The following is a 19,908-nucleotide window of genomic DNA, read 5'->3' as shown; positions in this document are numbered from 1 at the left end:
GGGGCTCTGTGGCTGCCTGGGGCGGCACCTGCAGAGCCCTCTGCACCACCACAGCCTCCTCATCACCACCCTTCATCAGCGCCTCCTTTTACCCCAGGACAGGGCACTATAATGTGCCAAAACTCCAGCTAATTGGCTGCAGGAAGCTGTTGAGCAAGGAGCTGGAATAAGTCACCCAATTAGCCATGGCTGCTGGTGGCCCTGGTGCTGGCCTGGTGTCCTTTGTCAAAGCCAAGCAGAGGTAGACAAGCCTGGTTCCTTTTTTCCTTACCCAGCCTGTGTCTCCTGTGACTCCAGTCACCTGCTGGGATCTTTGAGGCGTGGCAAGGAACCTCAATTCATTCAGTTTGCTGCACTTTTTCCAAGGCAGGATTTACTTCTTGTTTTCCTAGACCACAAAACAACATTGCTGCCTTTGGAGAGCAAGGGTGGGAGCTTTCTACATCAGCCTGTCTTTAGGTCCTATTTATAAATGAGGAGAGTGAGAAAAAATGTTTAAAAACATGCAAGCTTTAAAAAGAAAACCATGACCTAGTCGAAGAGTAAACAGTAAGGAAGAATAAAAGACTGTTTTAAGAGACGGAAGCAGAGAAGCAGCAGCAAAAATGTTCAGAATGAATCTATTACTGTAAAGAGGAGGCTGTAAATCAGCAGCTCCCATCACTGACAGTTCAGAGATGCTGAGGACCTGGCTTAGCAGTGGAAAGGGAGGAAATAAAAGGAACTTTGAGTGGGAAGTAAAGCAAAGATGAGAAATCCACTATTTGCGTGTGCTGGATTACCCATAAACATCGAGACGTGCTTCTGACCAGACAAAGACATCAATGGCATAGTGTTTAAACAAGATGAAAAATTATACTGAGTTTCTGTCATTGTGAGTGGTGCCACCTTTCTGCTTTCAGGTAGCCTTTGAGGTGGGGTTGCTGAGGGGGTGTTATGAATACAACATCTTGAAAAGGGACGGGGAGCTTTTCCCGTGATGGCCCTTTGGAATTTTGTCCCCCGTGGGGCTGTGCTGTCACTGATGCGTGGTTCTCCTCCCTCACAGGTTGCCTGGTCACTATGAACCATGGCCCAGCTATACTACAAAAAGGTCAACTTCTCCCCGTACCGAGACCGGATCCCACTGCAGATCGTGCGAGCGGAGGCAGAGCTCTCGTCGGAAGAGAAAGCCTACCTCAGTGCCGTGGAGAAGGGGGACTATGCCAGCGTGAAACATGCCCTGCAGGAGGCAGAGATCTACTACAACATCAACATCAACTGCATGGATCCTCTGGGGCGCAGTGCCCTGCTCATAGCCATAGAGAATGAGAACCTGGAGATCATGGAGCTGCTGCTGAGCCACAGCGTCTACGTGGGGGACGCGCTGCTCTACGCCATACGCAAGGAGGTGGTGGGAGCTGTGGAGCTGCTGCTCAACTACAGGAAGCCCAGTGGTGAAAAACAGGTGGGTTGAGTGTTCCCCTTCAGTTCTGAGCTGTTATCCTGCCTCAGCAAAGTGCTGCTGCTCAAAGTCCTTGGTGTTGGTCCGTGGCTTTAAATACCAGAGCAGACCTGGGTATTGCAAAACGCGGGATGCCTTGATGATGGCAGGAATGATGCATCTGACTCCATGTTCTCAGAAGGTTAATTTATTACTTCATGATACTATATTATATTAAAGAATACTATACTATACAAATGAATACAGAAAGGATACTTACAGAATGCTAAAAAGATAATAATGAAAACCCGTGACTCTTTCCAGAGTCCTGACACAGTGTGATCCTGATTGGCCAAAGAGTGAAAACAACTCCCACCAGAATCCAATGAAACAATCACCTGTGGGTAAACAATCTCCAAACACATTCCACGTGAGCACAACACAGGAGAAGCAAATGAGATAAGAATTGTTTTCCTTTTCTCTGAGGCTTCTCAGCTTCCCAGGAGAAAAACCCTGAGCAAAGGGATTTTTCAGAGAATGTGAATGCCACACCTGGGCAGTCCTGTTTGGATGGTAATCTCCAGCCTGAGCAAACATTTTCTGCCTGATTTAAACACTCATTTTTTTCTCTCTCACTCAGTGTTCTTTCCAGCCCCACAGTGTTTGTGGACACACTGATTTATAGATTGATTTATAGATGAGCACTTTCTAAAGGAATTTGTGGCTCTCTGAAATTATATTACAATCTGTAAATATGAACTATTGCCACGCTGTTGTGCTGATATTAAGTGGAATTGCTTTTCATAAGTAAATCCTGAAAGCACACAAGCTTATTTACAGCTGCAAGCAAGCAAACAGTCTGCTGGGTTTCAGTCCTTTGCTGTAGTGCAGATGGATCATCTTGGTCTCCCTCTCCAGAGAGCTCCAGGGCAGAAATGCTGAGTCAGGACATAACTTACAGCAGTGACTTGTAGGAAGGATCCTGGGCTGCAAAGCCACCTCTGAGTTACATAAGGATCTCGTAGGAAAAACCACCAAATTTGAATCCTGTCACTTCAAGTGTCAACTATTGTCACCAACTTTTTTTTTTTCCGATTTTCTTCTTTTCATTTGTAAGCACTACTGCCAATAACTAGAATAATTTATGTACATTGCTGACCACTAGTAATTTTTGCATATTCACTGCTTAGAAAGGAACATCCAAAACTTGGATAATCCTTATATATCAAGCCTCTTTTGAAGGGAACACATCCCTCTGTGTGTGAAGGATTAATACCAATCAATCACGGAAGAAAACGTTTTCAGTGGATAGGCCCCTTGGCACACTGTTTTTCAATAGTAATTTCATGTAGCCAAGCAAACAATAGGGATCAACCCTGACAGAATTCAAGAGTGCTCAGCTTTATTATTTAGAAATTGCAGCATTGTGCATGCTTGTAGCAATGTGATTCTAATGTGTGGTTTGAAAACCAGAGAGATAACGAGACTCCTCTATCTGACCTAAAAATGCAAGTGTTAGTACTGAGTTTTAGTCTGACAAAATGTAAGTAGCAAAATACAGACCATCCATTAAGAATGAGCCATTTTTACCTTGGTCTTCTAGAAATTTGAGCATCCTGCAGCTCAGCAGGACAGAAAGCAGAACAGAAAAGTTCTTTTCAGCAACACAAGGAATTGCCACTGATTATAGCAAGCTAATGACAAGTTTCTCCTGAAATGCCATGGAAAGCAAGTGATGGGATTCAAGTGATGGGATTCATGTGGATTTCTGTAACATCCCTTGAATACCAAAACTTGTGTCCACTCAAATCCCCATCCCTGCTGGCTTAACTGGGCAGAGACAGAGGTCCGTGAAATGAGGTTGATATATTACAGCTGAAATGCAGCCCCGGTGTCTCCAGTTCAGCGATCCATTTCATAGTAGGCCTGTTCCATTTTTGTTATCTCCGTGCCACCTCTCCTTCTGTAGCTCGAATTGTATCTGCTGCAGGGTTTACAACTTGGAGGAGAGCATGTGTGGGGGAGAGAAGATGCGGTGCCAGTTTCAGCTTTATTTACAAGGTTTGTTACAAGAGCAGATTTCGTCAGTGTATTTTAAACTAGCACTGGCTTGGTGCAAGATTCTGTGAACAAACTCGGATTAACTTCCCTGGCTGGGGTTCAGGCTCTTCTGGGGACTGCAGGAAGAGTTTGCTGGTAGAGGGCTGCAGGACTGGGCTGCCCTTGCAGCTCTTTCACTGACTGCTCATGCAGTGATGGGGATGAACATTTATTTTGTGTGTGGTGATAGGACAAGCTGGGTCAAAGTTGATTATTTTGTCAAAGGCCAAAGTTGGTTATTTTGTTAAAGGCCAAAATTGGTTGTTTTGTCAAATCCCAAAGCTGTTCCGGGAGGGGTTTCTGAGCACGAGCTCCTGATGCTAATTCCGCAGCAGTATCAATATAAATTCATTAATTGTCATTGCTGGACCCTTTCTCAGAAGGTCCTTTGGGAGCCCCACACCTAATTGCTTTCACAAAAAGCACCTGATAAAGCAGATTAGCACAGCTTTGTCCTCATCAGCTACTTAGGTGTTCTAAAACATGTAGAAACGCTGCTCTTTTGTTCCTGTAGTAACCAAAGAATCGCACCTCATAGGAAGGTTTCTGTCTGGCTGTGAAATTTGTAAGATGCTATCACTGCACTTCTTACATATTAGATTTAGTATAATCGATTAATTAAATGTACAGAGGGTTCAGTTTGCCTGCACAAGCCTGTGTGGGGACAGCTTTTGGGCTCGTGTGTGCCATCAGGGTCTGGCTGTCTCTGCTGCATTCTGGGCAGAGGTGCAGGGGCAGCATCCTCTGAATGCTCTGTATTATTGAATGTTCATTCACCTGAGCCTGGGCTCTGGGAGAACCTGCTGGCTCCCTTTTCCTGGTTTCTTGCCTCTCTCCCCGAGCCTGGTGTCTCTCTGGGCATGGAGAGCTGTTCCTATTTGCGTCTGTTCACGTCAGCCCTGTTAATTGTTGTCTTTGCATCTCCAAAGCAGCTGAGCAGCATCATCCAGCATAATCCATTTCATGGGTGTGTATCTTCAGCCTTATCAGCGTGCCACAGTCCTGACAGCAGCTCTTAGAGCTGCCTCGTTCCAGCCTCTCGTGGAGTGGCAGTGGCTGGGTGTGGTTTGGAAAAGGGACCAGAACAAGGTGGGAAGCTCAGCCAAGGCAGGTTCACTCAGCAGCCACAGAGCCTCCAAGAGGAGAGCTCCATTCCCGGCTCTGAGAGCTGCCCGAGGGAAAGAGCTCTGCTTTTCCACCTGTAGGATGACCTTTTCAGGGAGCAGAAGTGGAAAACCTTTCGAGCACACCTTTGCTGTGCGCCTTATGTAAGAGAATCAGGGTCTCGTTGATGCTGTAAGGCCCAGGGTGGGGATGGATGAAGGGGTTGGGCGGCTCAGGGGCTGGGATCCTGTCATTAAGTGAATTTTTCTGAGTCATTATTCTGCAAACCTTTGCTAGCCTGCTGTTTAAGCGGCATTTACTGGGAATGCGGTGACAATGGCAGGGGTAAGTCACAGGCAGTAACTATAACAACCCGGGGCTCGGCGCAGGAGCAAATTGCTCTGTTTACATGGGGAGAGCCACCTCGCTCCAGAGGATGCTGCAGAGCACAGCAGAGATCAGCAGCGATGTGCTCCAGCAGATGGGCTTCTTTTTAGGGTTATCTCCAACCGAGCTTTGTGGGCTATTTTAAGATCTTAGTGTTTCTTATCCAATCCGTGCTGCCCAGTCCAGACAACAAGGAATGGTGTGGGCAGCAGGAACAGGGAGAGCATCGTGCCCCTGTCCCTGGCACTGTGAGGGCACACCCCGAGTGCTGTGCCCAGCTCTGGCCCCTCAGCTTGGGAAGGACCTTGGGACACTGAGCACATCCAGAGAGAGGGGCTGGAACACAAACCCTGAGAGGAGCCCCTGAGGGAGCTGGGGGTGCTCAGCCTGCAGAAAAGGAGACTCAGGGGTGCCCCCATGGCTCTGCACAGCTCCTGAAAGGTGCCTGTGCTCAGCTGGGGCTGGGCTCTGTCTGCAGGAACTGACACAACCAGAGCACACAGCCTCGAGCTGTGCCAAGGGAAGTACAGGCTGGATATCAGGAAAAGGTTTTTTACATAAAGGGTGATAAAGTTCCGGAATGGCTGCTCAGGAAGGTGGTGCAGTCCCCATCCCTGGGTGTGTTTAGCAAGGCCTGGATGTGGCACTGGGTGCCAGGGCTTAGCTGAGGTGTTGGGGCTGGGGTGGACTCGATGATCTTGAAGGTCTCTTCCAACCATGTGATTCTGTGAATTCTGTGAATTTTGTGAATTCTGTGAACTTAGAACTGTGGTTTTGGGTACTGAGCTGTGACTCTGCCGGTGGAGCTGGGGAGGAGGCTTCACCACTTACAGGCAGGATAATGCTAATAAACTTAGAGCTGTCTTGGAAGATGCTGTTTGCTGTGGGAGATTTTGGGGTCAGTGAGAAAGTGATCATGGTGCAGCCATGGGAAGAGCATAGACATCTTCTGATCTGCTTCAGCAGATCAGAGAGTAAAACCGAGGCTTGAATGACCCATCCTCCTCTTCAGTAACCAAAGAGCTTTCCTAATTTTGTGATTTTTACAGGTTAACTTCCAAGGGTTACATAATTTACTCCAATTACTCCTTTTTATAAACCATAGATCTCTTTGACCCATCACACAGCTGGTCCCTTAAACCATGGCATAGCTTGTTTTTTCCCAAACTCATGGCAGGCACTTGGAAACCAAGCAACCTATTCATGAATATTAAGAGGAACAACAAAACAAACTAATATTCCAGGAACCTGGAGGGTGTGCAAGTGTTGTTTTTCCTGCAGAGGTTTGTAGTCAGCAAACATGCATTTTTCAGGAAATAAAAGTGAGCCTAGTCTGGTGCTGTGGTAGTTATTGTTTGATTTTCTGGGCAGTGCAGAGGCTGATGTTGTATTGCATGGGGGCAGAGGAGGAATATAGGTGTACTTGGCATGGCAATCCATCCTGAGTGATGAGTGTCATGTTATTTAAATAAGACAACAAACCACTGAATAACCAACAGAAAGTGCAGGGATAGGTTTGAAATAGCAAAACTGAGCAGCTGCAAATGCAGTATTGATTTTGGGAGAGGCTTTTCTCTTTGGTGGGGGGGAAATGTTGAAATGCAAAGTTGTCTGTGCATGGGACAGGTCCAGTAAATGCAATGGCAAAACAAGGCAGTAGGCACACAGCAAAACCAGAGATCTGGCTGGCATCCTATGGGGTTGAAATTAACAGGGAACTTTAAATTATTGGGTTGTTTCTTAATTCAGAACTACTGTACAAGCAAGGGAATGTATATATGAAGCCTGTTGAATGAATTCTCCTTCCCTGTAAAATCTTCTGTCTCTCAACCTATCTAATCTTTTTGAGTTTTGCTGTTTATTTTCCCCCTAAAAGTGCTATCAGATGGTTATTTTTGCTATACAAACATCAATACAGTGAGTTCTGCTTTCAGCCAAGCTGGAGGCTGCACCTAACCTTCGCCAGCAAAGAGCAGGAAATTCATGTCTGAAAACTCCCATTTCCCCCTGCATTTGATTCACCCTCAATTTACCAGTAATAGCTGTATTTCCTGACACTTGGAAACCTGTTGAAATCAGTACAAATTTTCCAGATGAGGCGTTCAGGGGCCCATTGGTGTGAGCTGTGTGTGTGGGGTGGTGGCAGGAGGTGCGTCAGAGCGCTCAGGTCTCACCTGCCTCTCTGCCCTCCTGCCAGGGCTGTGCTTGCAGCACTCCAGACACAGACTCTGCTGCCTGCTGAGCCCTCCTCCCTCCTTTAAGGAGCTGTAATCAGTCATCTGAATGGCTCCAGGTCCGTGAGCACCTCCACGGTGGCTGTTTCCTTCACAGCAATCAGAGCTGACATCAGCTGTTTGCATAAGGAGGGTACCAGCATCTCTCTCTGCTGGCTGGCAAACTTAGCAATTTGCTCTCGTGGCAGATGGCTCCAAATTAAGCTGGTTCACAGATGGGACTACAAATGCAATTCCTCAATAATGAGAATAAAAAGAGAAAAGGGATCTTAGGGTTTATGGCTGTGATTTGGTTTGTTCTGATCTGTTTGGTCCTTCTGAGTCAGTGCCATCCATATGTGTTCCAAAAGAAGGAGTTTGCAGGTACAGCCTCTGGAAGAGTATGGCTGTGAAGAGGAATGTATAGAGAATAAAAGGCAACTTTTCAGTCTTAGTTGCTAATCATCAGATTGGTAGAACATTGCTGCACTGGATAGTGTTAGTGAACCTAAAATTTGACCTCAAAAATCCCCTTTTAGGTGAGCTGATGAGTGAAAATTGGTAGAAGATTGCTGCACTAGATAGTGTTAGTGATCCTAAAACTTGACCTCAAAAATCCTCTCTTAAGCAAGCTGATGAGTGAAAATCCACCTTAATCTTTGTTCAGATCCCACAGATGAACAGCCTAGAGACACCCTTTTGTGAAACAGAAAATAAAGGTTGCATTAAACCATTATATTCTTGCCCAAATCTAATAACTTTCTTGAGACAATGTGATTTAGCCTAATTTCCTTACTCACACAGGGTTTTTTGTCCTGTGTGCAGAAACCAGTTTAAAGTTTAGCCCTCACCTCTGACAGGCCTTGAATTTGGACTTGCTGGTACAAGCTCATTGCCAGCCCTGTGCTACCACTGATGGGACCATTTAAGTCAAAAGAAACAGTTCAGTTCTCCAAAATCTCACAGTATAAAATCTAGATTATGCAGGCAGTTGGAAAGAGGAGAGGTTTAGGAGCAGGCATCTGTATGAAGGAATTCTGTGGCAGTTCTGAATGGTGGCTGAGGAGCTCTGGAACACAGAGGGGAACAGGCTGATGGGTGTGACTCAAACCAGTCATTTCCACGTTAACAGGAGGGTCCAAAGTGAAAAGGAAGGGCAGAAACACTCCTGAGCAAGAGGAGGTTCTGAAGAGTAGAACCAGTGAAGAAAAACACGGCCACAAGTTCTCAGTGTGGGAATATTTGAAAGGAACAATAAGGAAGAAGGATCATGTCTGAAAACAGAGAAGCAGCTTCAAAGCCTAATGGCTCCATTAGCACCCAAGCTTTTCATTATTTTTATTGATGCAGTAATAATTCACAGTTATAGTTAACATGCCTTTGACACTGGTGGCTGCCTTCAAAATGAATTCCATCTAATTAAACTAAACAACAGAGGAATCAAAGATCACTTCAGCTAATGATTACATTTAACTGGGAAATTCTTTCCTCCCTCCCCATTGCCTCAGTCCCCAGATAATCTTAAATATAAGGGAAAAAGAACTGGGTGAAACATCTCCTGGACTCAGGAGATGAAGGCAGTTGCAGATACCAGGTTTCTAACAGTGGCAATAAGGCACTGGCTTCTTCTCCTGGGTCACCATAAACTCTGTTATTATTTTCTAGAGTGCTGGTGGGAGTCAAGCTAAGAACTGCATCACAGCATGCACAAACCTGCCATGCTTTGTAATTGAACACACAGACAGATGAGAAGTCAGGGATTATCCAAGATGCTTCCCAGAGAATTGTCCTTACTGATCTGTGGGAGGATTCTGAGCACTTGCCTGCTCTGGGCACACTGTACATAGAATTTTCAGTCAGGTGTGATGGGTTCTCAGGATTCAACTGGGTGGATGAACTGTTATAGGGCAAAAAAGTCCTGTTTGTGCTGCTACACAAGTGAACTTCAGGGCTCTCTGTAGATGTGCTGATTAAGGAGCTTAGTTTAAAAAATCCATGTTATCTACCCATCATCCATAGATGTGCCTAGGTACCCATCTCCCTTTGCTCCTAAGCCCCAATTACAGCATCCCCTGACATCACCCAAAACATATTTGCCTCTGCTCTGTCTGAAACCCCAAACCCAGAGGTTTGACATGGCTGTTTAGATTCCCTGGTACAGATTTGTGGGAGACTCTTCCTGGTGCAATAGTTACAAAGCATTTTTTCCAAGGGAAGCTTCTCTCAGTGGGAAGAGTGAATGTCACAAATTACAGGCTCCTGCAAAACAAAGCTCTGGGATCTATAAAGATCTGTGAAGAACTGCAGGGCAGCTTAGCAGGAGTCCCTCAGCCTCACCTCGCTGTCGAATAGAGCTGTGCTGGCCTGGCAAAATCACATTTATGGCTTGTTTATCCCTGTAGGAGCAGTATTTTGCTGTCCCATGGCAAAATACAGCCTGGTGGGGCAGCACTTTGGTGGCAGTGGTGGTGGAATATCAAAGAGGCATTGACTGGGAGCAGTATTTCTTGTCTGAGTTGCTGCAGGGAGGGAACACTGCGATCCAAGGTCTTTGCTCTGTCATTGCCTTGGGAGGATGCTGGAAAACTGCTGAGAGGCTCAGGGCCATGTGAATTGTTGGTGTTTAGTTCATGGCAGTGAGGGAGGGCTGGTGTGCTCCAAGTGCTCCTCAGGCAGCAGAGGATGAGGCAGTGCCAGGCTCTGCAGCAGCAGGGGCACAGCATTACCTGGAGGCTTTTATTTCCCAGCACTGGGGATATCAGAGGGAGTCACTGACAGAGTGGGAATAAAGGAAGATCTCAACCACTCAGATCTTTTTTCTCTCTTGTGCAAGCCCCTGTCACCTGTCTAGGTTGTCATTTCTTTGCTTGTTCCAAACTCTGGGGTCTTTTCAGAAGCCACAGCATTGGTTGGTAAAACAACAGTGCCAATGATGCCTTGTGAGGGCTGACCTAAAACAGAGGCTGGACAGAGCTAAAGAATAAAGCAGGGATTTATTAAAAGGCTTCAAGGGATCCACCTTGGGCAGCACAAGAGCCCAGCCAGGGCTGCACCCAAGATGAACCAAAATGGTCCCAACATTCTCAACCAGGCACGGGGTCTCTCCCTTGGATCAGTGAGCTCTATTTGCATCTTGCAGTTCATTGTCCCATTCCAGCTTTAGCCCAGGCAGTCCCACGCTTCTTGTTTTCTTCTCTCAGCCCACGGTGTTTGTGCTCTTGGGCTGAGATTTGGATCATTTGTCCTTGGTCCCCAGCTGGAGCAGGAATTGTTTTGTCTCCCTACGCTCACCATCCCCTCATATTAAGCCCAGATCTACACACCAAAGCAGCACAGAATGTGAAAAATATAAAAGCTAAAACCTGAGGCATCACCAAAAGCACAGCTTGGTAGTCAGAATGGGGAATAATGAAGCTCCTGGTCTGTGAGCACCAGGATTTGTGTTTTGTGCAGCATCAGGCAGCGCTGGGCTGGCGCCAGGGGCAGTAACTCACTCCTTCCCTGACGCTGTCTCATGATCCAATCTGATCTAAATTTTTTTCTAAAGGAATGTGATTGAATATGAATGCAACCCAAGGAAAAAGCCCTCCCTCTTCAAGCCCTGTCAGCAACTTATTACCTCACCTAAACTTAATGAAACATCTCTCATCCACGCAAGGTGATGGATTACAGGAAGAGGGGATGTTTTATGTACAAAGATGATATAAAAGGCTGTAGATAGCATGATTATTAACCTATATTAGCACATCTTGTCCTTGTTACCACTAAGAATAGATAATACAGAGACCAAGAAAAATGAAAAATGAGTCAAAAAACTGGACAGCTCTCCCTCCTAGAATAAAGCCTGAAAAATATTAGAAAAATAGTAACTATAATAAAATAAAGATTACCTTGAAGACAGAGCCTGCAAATTTCCAGATAACCGTGGGCTGTCTTTGTTTCAGTTGTGTTTGGGGTCAGGGGAAAGCTTGTCCATAAAGTGAAAAAATATCTCAGATGCAGCAATATTGCAAGGTCCTTAGAGTAGTTAAGAAATTTATAGGACTGAATTAGGCAAGTTTTTTAATAAAATTAGTTTCAAAGCTTAAAAACAACATTAAAAATAAAGAATAAACCCTAATAACTTTTACTCAGAACAGCTGCTCCTATCAGAGTAACTCTTAAAATGGTAATGAAGAAAGGTGGAAAAACCCAAACAAACAGCATTTCGTGTTTCCAAATGAGGGGGAAAAGTACCAATGATCAGGAATAAGCCAGCTAGTCTGCCTGTCTAGTCTTGAGGAGATAATTCAGTTCACTGCCATGTCAGTAATTCTGGACTTACACCTGTGTTGGTGTCACAGTCTCAGGAAAAGCTCCAGCAAGCAGCCAGGGAATCTCTGCATTTTGGGAAGACCCAGAATATTGCATTTTTGGTAGACCCAATGCACCCTGTGAGCCAGGTCCCCATGTCACTTGGGCCACTTCAGCAGCTTCATTTTTGCCTGGATTTGTCACAGTCCTGGACTTTTGTGCTGTGTTTGTTCTGCCTGGAGGAGTCCCCACTCAGTGAGCCCCAGACCATGCAGGGGTGTGATGGAGCCACGGTTCCCTGGAGATAACATCGCTTAATATGTGATAAATCAGGATAAAATATGTGATAAATTAGGACTGCAGCAGGCTTGTAAAACATTCCTGCACTGAGGAGAAGCCAGGAGAGGCTGCAGCTCCTTGTGGCAAAGCTCCTGTAGGCACTCCCAGCCCATCTCCCTGCTCTGAAGTGGTTCTGCTCTTCCCAGTGGCTCTGAAGTGCATCAAGGCACAGGAATTCAGGGCAAAGTGAGCTCAGTTGCACTCCAGCTCAGCAAAAGAGGTTCAAACATGAGGTAACTCCTGTCAGTGTCCCCCTGTGACTCGCAGAGTCAGCCACAGTGACTGCACTCTGCATTCCTTCATCATCATCAAGTGCCTCATCTCATCTCCTGCACACACAGGGAAAGGAGAGGGCTCAGGAGAGAGACACAGAGAGAGACACAGAGAGAGAGACACACAACACACAGAGACACAGAGATACACAGATACAGACACAAACACACACACACACACACACACACACGTATCACCAGCCTGGGTCTCTGTATGAATCACCAATGGGACCAGGACTACTGGAAACATGCCTTGAGCTGTTTTATTTTCCAGCATCAGTCTCATTCCATGGTTATGACAATGGGAAGATGCCAGCAGCTCACATCCCAGGCAGCAGACAAAGAACTTAATGTTACAGCTCACTTTATAAAAGTTTTTTGACCAATCACACAAAGCAAAAGCACATTGACAGTAGTTCCATCCAACCATTATAAGCACAGGTACCTTCTGTTAAAGCAATGCTTGCTTATTTCAAATACAATATCTGCTTGTAAGCCTTAAAACACAATGCACAGAGCTCCATTATTAAACTTAGAACTTCCTAATATCTCACTAGATAAACTTTTCTGCAGCCTAAGGAGCTATTCTAGACAAGTGTTAATACACAATCCATTGTTCTGTTTGTCCTTTTCTACTTTTTACATAATTTTTCTACTGCCTTATTTTATGGCCACTGCTTAGCTCTAATCACAGTTCTGCTGTCTCTGAGGCCTGCCTTTTGCAACTTTCCCAAACCCTCTGATTTTGTGGATTCACACACTCACACAGACAGACACACACACACACAGAGGGGGCTCTGGCTGCAGGAACTTGCCACAGCCATTAAAATGCATATTTGCAAAGTCCTTTCCTCCTGAAGGCTCCTCTCCGAGTCCCTCTCTTTTTTTTTAATCCCCAGCAGAAGTTATTATGTGGCATCAGGCACGATTGGTGACATCTTTTGACAGTCTCTGTGGCTGTGCTTTATTCATGCACACATGGCTGAGCACAGGCTCTGGTGCAGCTCTGCCCCTGCCAAGTGCCCTGGGTTCAGTTCAGCCCTGAGAACGAATCCCCTGGGCCCACCTCCATTTCTAAACACATGGATAAGAAGCCAGATTGAAACTGGAAGGATCTAGAGCAGGTCTATCAGTATTTTACCCCTGTTTACTGGTTGTAGTGAAGGTTATTTGGTTATACAGATATCACTGATCTACTTTTTCACATTCTTTCATGCATTACAATAATTAACAATTATTAGCAGTTCTGTGATTCTACAGAATGCTTTTTTTTAAATTCAGAGATACCTATTTTAGAGTTAATGTGCACCATCTGGTAACCTTGTATCAGCATTTGGCTTGCTGCAAGGCAGTAAAAGGTACTAATTGTCACTGTTCTGCAGTATCAGTCTGAGGAGCAGAGATTTTGTTTGGCTTTACAGGCACATTTGTAAGTCACTGAGGAGATTTTAGACCAGGAAGAGCCTTTTTTTCAGCTGGATATTCTGGGACAGCTGTACTGGAAACAGTGGAACACTAAAATAACAGCAGAGTTTGCCCATAAGTGCATCTACAGTGTGTGCCATATTCACCAAGATTGTGAATAACCAATACAAAAGCCCTTAAACTACATGACATTTTTAGGTAGCACTTTGTATTGTTCATTATATTTCATTAACCAAATTACATCATTTCAGTCAATGAATTGCTCTTGAGAGAAAAAAACCACAAACTCCCTATTAATATAAATTCTGGCATCACTCTGATACCAGACACTGCTGAATCACCTGAAATAAATGCTGACATTTATTCAGCCATGTACCACCTTCCCAGGGTCCCACACAAGGTTGCTTCCAGTGCCTAAAGGGAGCTTACAAGAAAGCTGGATTAGATTTGTAGCTTTCCCCAAGTTCGTGTTGGCAATCAGAAAATCTTCTATAAAGCACAGCTGAGTCAAAAAGCTACACAAGCTGAAAATAATGCAGATTAATGTATTTACAGATTAATGTATTTACAGTTTATCATGGTTATACTTACAATTTATTGCATTGATCCAGGGGAGATGATGGTTTATGAAATACAGATGGCTTGAAAACATGGCAATTGCAAATGTTACAGGTAAAAGCACTGTGAGTTATTTACAGACAAAATATTATTGTCCATAAAAGGCAAAAGGTACACTTCCATTTGCTGTTAGTTTGGCTGAGGGTGAATGTTTTTGAGCTAAATCTCCTCAGTTTTCCCCTTTATTGCAGCGTGGTTCCCATTGCTGAGCAGTCTTCGAGGCTGGGTTGCTTTTACACAACACTAAACCAGAGGAGCTGCTCCAGGGACAGATACCAAACTAGATTAAATTCAAAGTAAAACTCCTAAAAGACCCACAACAAGGCCACCAGATCTTCTGTGCCAGCTTCTTTCTTTTTTTCCTCCCTTCTGCAGTTTAATTCCTCTTACACTGTACTCCTTTCTAAGAGCAGAGATTCCTGCTCTCTTTCTATCCAGAGCTTCTTTCCAGCACTATTTTGCTGGAAAACTTATTTTTCCATTCAGAGGAGAGCTTAGCTGTACTGAACAGCACTTTTATGTGAGCTAATCCTTCTCCTTTAATGAATTAAGCTTGTTTCTTCACCCTCCTTTTCAAATAAAGGGGATTTTTCACTTGCTGCAGCATCTTTCAGAGCAGCAGTGGTACAGGGGTAAGCAGGACCTTATGAGGATTAAGTCTAGGTAGGTGAGAACAAGCACTCAGTCACTTGTTGTCAACAGTAGCATTAATTTCTCAAATGAAAAGAACCAAGATGAAATGCAGACAAGGTGTTTGCTCCTGTGGTGGCATTAAGGTTCTGAGGGACTGGGGTTAGCAGCTGGTGTCAGGTGAGGAGGTTAATGGAAAAGAATTTTGTTTTTCAGGTCACTTAATGAAAATAACCCTGGAAGAGCTCAGCAGAGCCCTTGGGGTGGAATAAATTATTCCTCTTCTGCTTCCATCACTGCAGGTTAGCCCAAGGCACAGGAGAAGGTGATCTAAACATGAACTCAGCTGGGCAGAGCATCACAGGAGGAACATCAGTGCTGTTGTGATCTCTGCTGCCTCTCCAGTGACAGAGCACAGCCCTTTAGCAAAGGCTCTGCATAGCCACAGCTTTAAAATAGCTGGTTTGTGATGCAGGTTATCAAAAAACACTGTGTGAGAAGACAACAAGGATATTTATCACAAGACAGGCAATTTTGGGCCAATCCATGGCCCTTGGGTCAGGCAGACACAGAACAGAGGCTGCAGCCGCCCCTGGTCACACTGTCCCTGCTCTGTGTTGTGCTGGTTTGCTTTGCTGATCAGAAATAACTCCAGTGACTGAACCCTGCTCTGATCTGCTCCTTGGAGCCTCTGGGTGCCTGCACCACCATTTCCCCCTTTATCCCTTAAGTTAAAGTTCTGTGAGGTGCCCAGGAGAACATGTGGTGGTGTTCACAGGGGTCTGAGGATGAGGGAAGAGATGAGGATCTGACTCCATGTTTCAGAAGGCTGATTTATTATTTTATCATATATATTACATTAAAACTATACTAAAAGAATAGAAGAAAAGGTTTCATCAGAAGGCTGGCTAAGAGTAGAATAGAAAGGAATGATAACAAAGGCTTGTGGCTCGGACAGAGAGTCTGAGCCAGCTGACTGTGATTGGCCATTAATTACAAACATCCAACATGGGCCAATCCCAGATGCACCTGTTGCATTCCACAGCAGCAGATAACCATTGTTTACATTTTGTTCCTGAGGCCTCCCAGCTTCTCAGGAGGAAAAATCCTAAAGAAAGGATTTTTCATAAAAGATGTCTGTGATAAGAACACACCTTCCCTACCAGTGCTCCAGTCCTCACAAGGCACTGCTCTGATTTGGGGCTGAGGGCTTGTGATCCCAGCCAGAATAAGGATGGGAGATCACTACTTCATTCTATCCCAAACCATTCTGAGTGCTCCAGATCCATATTTAGACAGCCTGTGGAGCAGACAGGATTAGCACTATCCCCACCTGTAACATCACTGCCTTCTCCTCCAGTGCCCATTTCATATTCTGAGCAACATGAATTCCTCATCTGTGTAAAGCTGAAAATCCTTCTCGCAGCCCTGGGTACAATAACTTCCATATAGAAAAACAAGATTAAACCTGACAGTAATAGAAGTGATAGAGGAGGAAAAGTGTTCTTCCTTTGAGGCACAGGTTCTGAATACAGCAGCCAGGCACTGATTGAAAAAGGGCAGGGAGAAAGATAAATGCAGTTATAGTCAAGCATCAGGTCTTGAAGAAAAAAAAAGCTTCTAAGAAAGAGAAAAAAAGAAAACCCCACACCTTTCTCTTGACATTTAAGAAACTACCTAAACAAGCTAAGCAAAGGGAAAGGAAGAGAGAGCAAGACCTTACACGGAGAGCTGCTTTCAGCCATTTGTCACTGGATATCTTAAAATACATTTATCCAACCTTGCTAAGGGCCACCAAGCCCTCCATGACCCACAGCAAATCCTCAGGACTGCTTTCCCTCCCTCCTGCCTCTGTGGGCACCAGCTTGCTCAGCAAAGCCTCTCCAAAGCCTGCAAGGTGCCAGGGATTTAACTCCTCATGTGCCACAGCCAGGGGAGCAGATTTTGTGCCCCAAAATGCCTGCAGGCCTCTTGTGACTGACCTGACAGTGTGGTGAGCACGTTTGGGAGCGTGTTGTGAGCTGTCACACTTCTACATGTAAGAATTTATTGATCAGTTTTGGCTCTTTAGTGCTCTACAGGCTCTTAACTCCCAGGAAACTGAGACTCCGAGCCTGGAGGTCTCACCACCAGCCTTAGGTGTGTCCTGCAGATTTCTTACCTCACACTCCTCCACCACTGCTTTGCTCTTGGATTTAGGCAGGCTGAGGAGCATTTCCAGCCATTAGGACCCTTTGGCAGCAGTTTCTCCAAGACATCTCTGATATTTGCCAAGGGAGCAGACCCCCTGTTCCCCCAGGCCAGCTGTGCCCCCTGGAGCAGCAGGATGTGCCAGGGCAGGAGTGGTGGGCACTGATTAACACGCAGCAAAGAGAGCTGCCTGCCTGCAAATGGAAACACACTGGGTGCTTGCATCTAACAGCATTCCCAGCTAATTTTACACTCTGCATATAGTAATAAGACACAACAGGGTGTGCATTAAGCTCATCCTTTGAGAAGTGCAGCAGTAGCTGGAAAATGCACACCCTGGAGTGGCTTATTTGTAGTGGACTATGGCTCATTAATTTTACATTTAATTTTTTTCAAATTCGTTCTAAAAAAACCTAAAAAGTCTATTCTGAGGGCAGTTAAGTAATGTATCCTTACACTGAAAAATATTTTCAAATAAAAACAGTAGGCAAAAGTGAGGAAGAGTTCTGCCCAACTGCAGACCAGGGTTTGGTGTGTGCAGGACCTGCTTTGAGCAGGTTCTTGGCCTGCTGACGCAGATATATAGTGCAATAATAGTAGTTATGGAAATCTATTCTGTGTTCAGTCTTTTCTAGACTTTTCTTTCTTTTTGTGTAATTACCTGGGCCGTTTTTCTTCCTTTTTTTTGTCCTCCTTTTTTTTCCTGATTTTTGCTTGTTTGTTTGTTTGTTTGTTTTTTGGTTTTTATTTCTTTTTTTTGTGTGTGTTTTTTTTTTTGTTTGCTTTTTTTTAAATTTGATTTTTGTTTTTTTTTTGTTGTTGTTTTTGTTTGTTTTATTGTTTTTTGTTTTTCTGTTTGATGTATGAATGTATGAGCCCATACCCACTTCACACCAGATTCACATTTGGATGGGGATGGGACTGACTTTTACACCAGCCTGGGAAGGAGTGCTCAGGAGGCAGATTTGCAGCATTTGGGGCAAAATGGTTTTGCCAGAATAGCAGTGTATGGCTAAGCCTGCCTACAGCAGCATTTACAGCACAGAGGGTGCCATAAAACCCATTTTGTTATAATGTCACTCCCAAAGTATGAATGAGGGACATCTAAATCCTGCTGCTCCACGTTGAGGTGTGACTTTTCCCCTGGTGGTTTATCCCTCCATGCAGGTTCCAACGCTGATGATGGACACCCAGTTTTCAGAGTTCACCCCAGACATCACCCCCATCATGCTGGCGGCTCACACCAACAACTACGAGATCATCAAACTGCTCGTGCAAAGGCGGGTGACCATCCCACGGCCGCACCAGATCCGGTGCAACTGCGTGGAATGTGTCTCCAGCTCCGAGGTGGACAGCCTGAGGCACTCCAGGTCGAGGCTGAACATCTACAAAGCCTTAGCCAGCCCTTCGTTGATTGCCTTATCGAGCGAGGATCCCATCCTGACCGCCTTCCGCCTGGGCTGGGAGCTGAAGGAGCTGAGCAAGGTGGAGAATGAGTTCAAGGCTGAGTATGAGGAGCTGTCCCAGCAGTGCAAGCGTTTTGCTAAGGACCTTTTGGACCAGGCACGGAGCTCCCGGGAGCTGGAGATCATTCTCAATCACAGGGACGATCAGAGCGAGGAGCTGGATCCCCAGAAGTGTCACGACTTGGCAAAGCTGAAGGTAGCAATAAAGTACCACCAGAAAGAGGTAAGAGTCACCTAAATGTGAAGGTGTTGGGTGAAAGAATTAATTTCTTGAGTTGCTCAGTGTGTTGGGGAAGATGAAACAGGAAAGCCTTATAAATATGGTTGTCTGGCAAAAGATTTTGAGAATATGGAAGCTATAAGCAAGATTGAAATGAAAGCAAGCTTTGAGATACCTCAGTTACTGAACAACTGGAAAACAATGGTATAGCCAGCTGAAGGCAATCCCCTTTTGATCAAACAACACCCTCTGCTTGCAGACAGGCCCAAGGGTCGGAGCAGACCCTACAGCTTGGCAGAAGGGGCCCAAAGAGGAGTTTTACGGTTTAAAATGTAACACAGTATGGTGATGTAGTGATTCTTATAGGCTGTATAGAAATGCTATAGGATTTGTAAATTGTACTAGATGGGTTAGTGAGAATCAGAATATTCAACACAGAAGAAGATTTGTTGTATTGTAATGTGAACCTTGCGGTCTTAGCTCTTAGCTCTTACCTCATTTATTCTCTTACTCTTTTTACTCTCTTACCCTTTTACTCTCTTTCCCTCTCATTCTCTCTCCCCCTCTCTTCTCTCTTTGCTGCTCTGAGCTGTGGCTGGCAGCTCCCAGCAGGGCCCTGCACCCAGGCCCTTTGCAATAAATGCAATAAACCACAAGTTCCTGACCTGGCTGTAGAGATCTCTGTCTCTGTCTGTCCTGACCATCCTACCCCCCCATCAATCCTACACTGTGGGTTTGTTCAGTGCTGGCTCTCAGGTGGGATTTTTTAATATGCACAGGGATTGGTCACAAACCAGGAGGCTCAGGGTGCCTTGGTGACAGCGTGAATCTGACAGCAGTTGAGGGTAACAGGACTGGGGCTTGCTGCAGTGGGCTGTGGCTTCTACAGCGCCAATAATTTCTGTCTCAAAGCTGCTTGAATCCCAGCTCATTGTGCCCCTGCAAAGAACAGTCTGCAGACATTCCCAGGTCTGCTCGCTCTGAAAGCTTTTCCCAGTGGCTGCTTTTGTACAGGAGCCCAGAGCTTGAAGGGGCTGCCTGGCTCCCTCATGGAAATCATACAGCACACAATTCACTTCCTGCAGCCACCAAGCACTTCCAGGCACCCATTCAGCACCAACTCTAAAGGGCCAGAGATGTGACAGCAGCTAAAGAGAGCAGGAGAGGCTGGGAGCCCTCCCAGAGTCCCAGGTCTCCAAATTACCAGCAGTCTTGTGAAAACACTCAT

General features: G+C 45.3%; 1 protein-coding gene across 2 annotated transcripts in view; it reads left to right on the top strand.

Moving 5' to 3' along the window:
• The window catches only part of TRPC5 (transient receptor potential cation channel subfamily C member 5), a 104,721-nt gene that overhangs the window by 29,226 nt on the left and 55,587 nt on the right, over positions 1-19,908 (top strand). For both annotated transcript variants that reach the window (XM_058032918.1, XM_058032919.1), the window contains exons 2-3: positions 1,049-1,447; positions 18,162-18,683. In XM_058032918.1, the coding sequence (XP_057888901.1) occupies positions 1,070-1,447; positions 18,162-18,683 (900 nt within the window). In that variant the 5' untranslated portion in view covers positions 1,049-1,069. The remainder of the gene's footprint in view (positions 1-1,048; positions 1,448-18,161; positions 18,684-19,908) is intronic.

Source organism: Melospiza georgiana, chromosome 12 (assembly GCF_028018845.1).
Source record: "Melospiza georgiana isolate bMelGeo1 chromosome 12, bMelGeo1.pri, whole genome shotgun sequence".
Lineage (NCBI taxonomy): Eukaryota > Metazoa > Chordata > Aves > Passeriformes > Passerellidae > Melospiza > Melospiza georgiana.
This window is presented reverse-complemented; position numbering and strand designations above follow the sequence as displayed.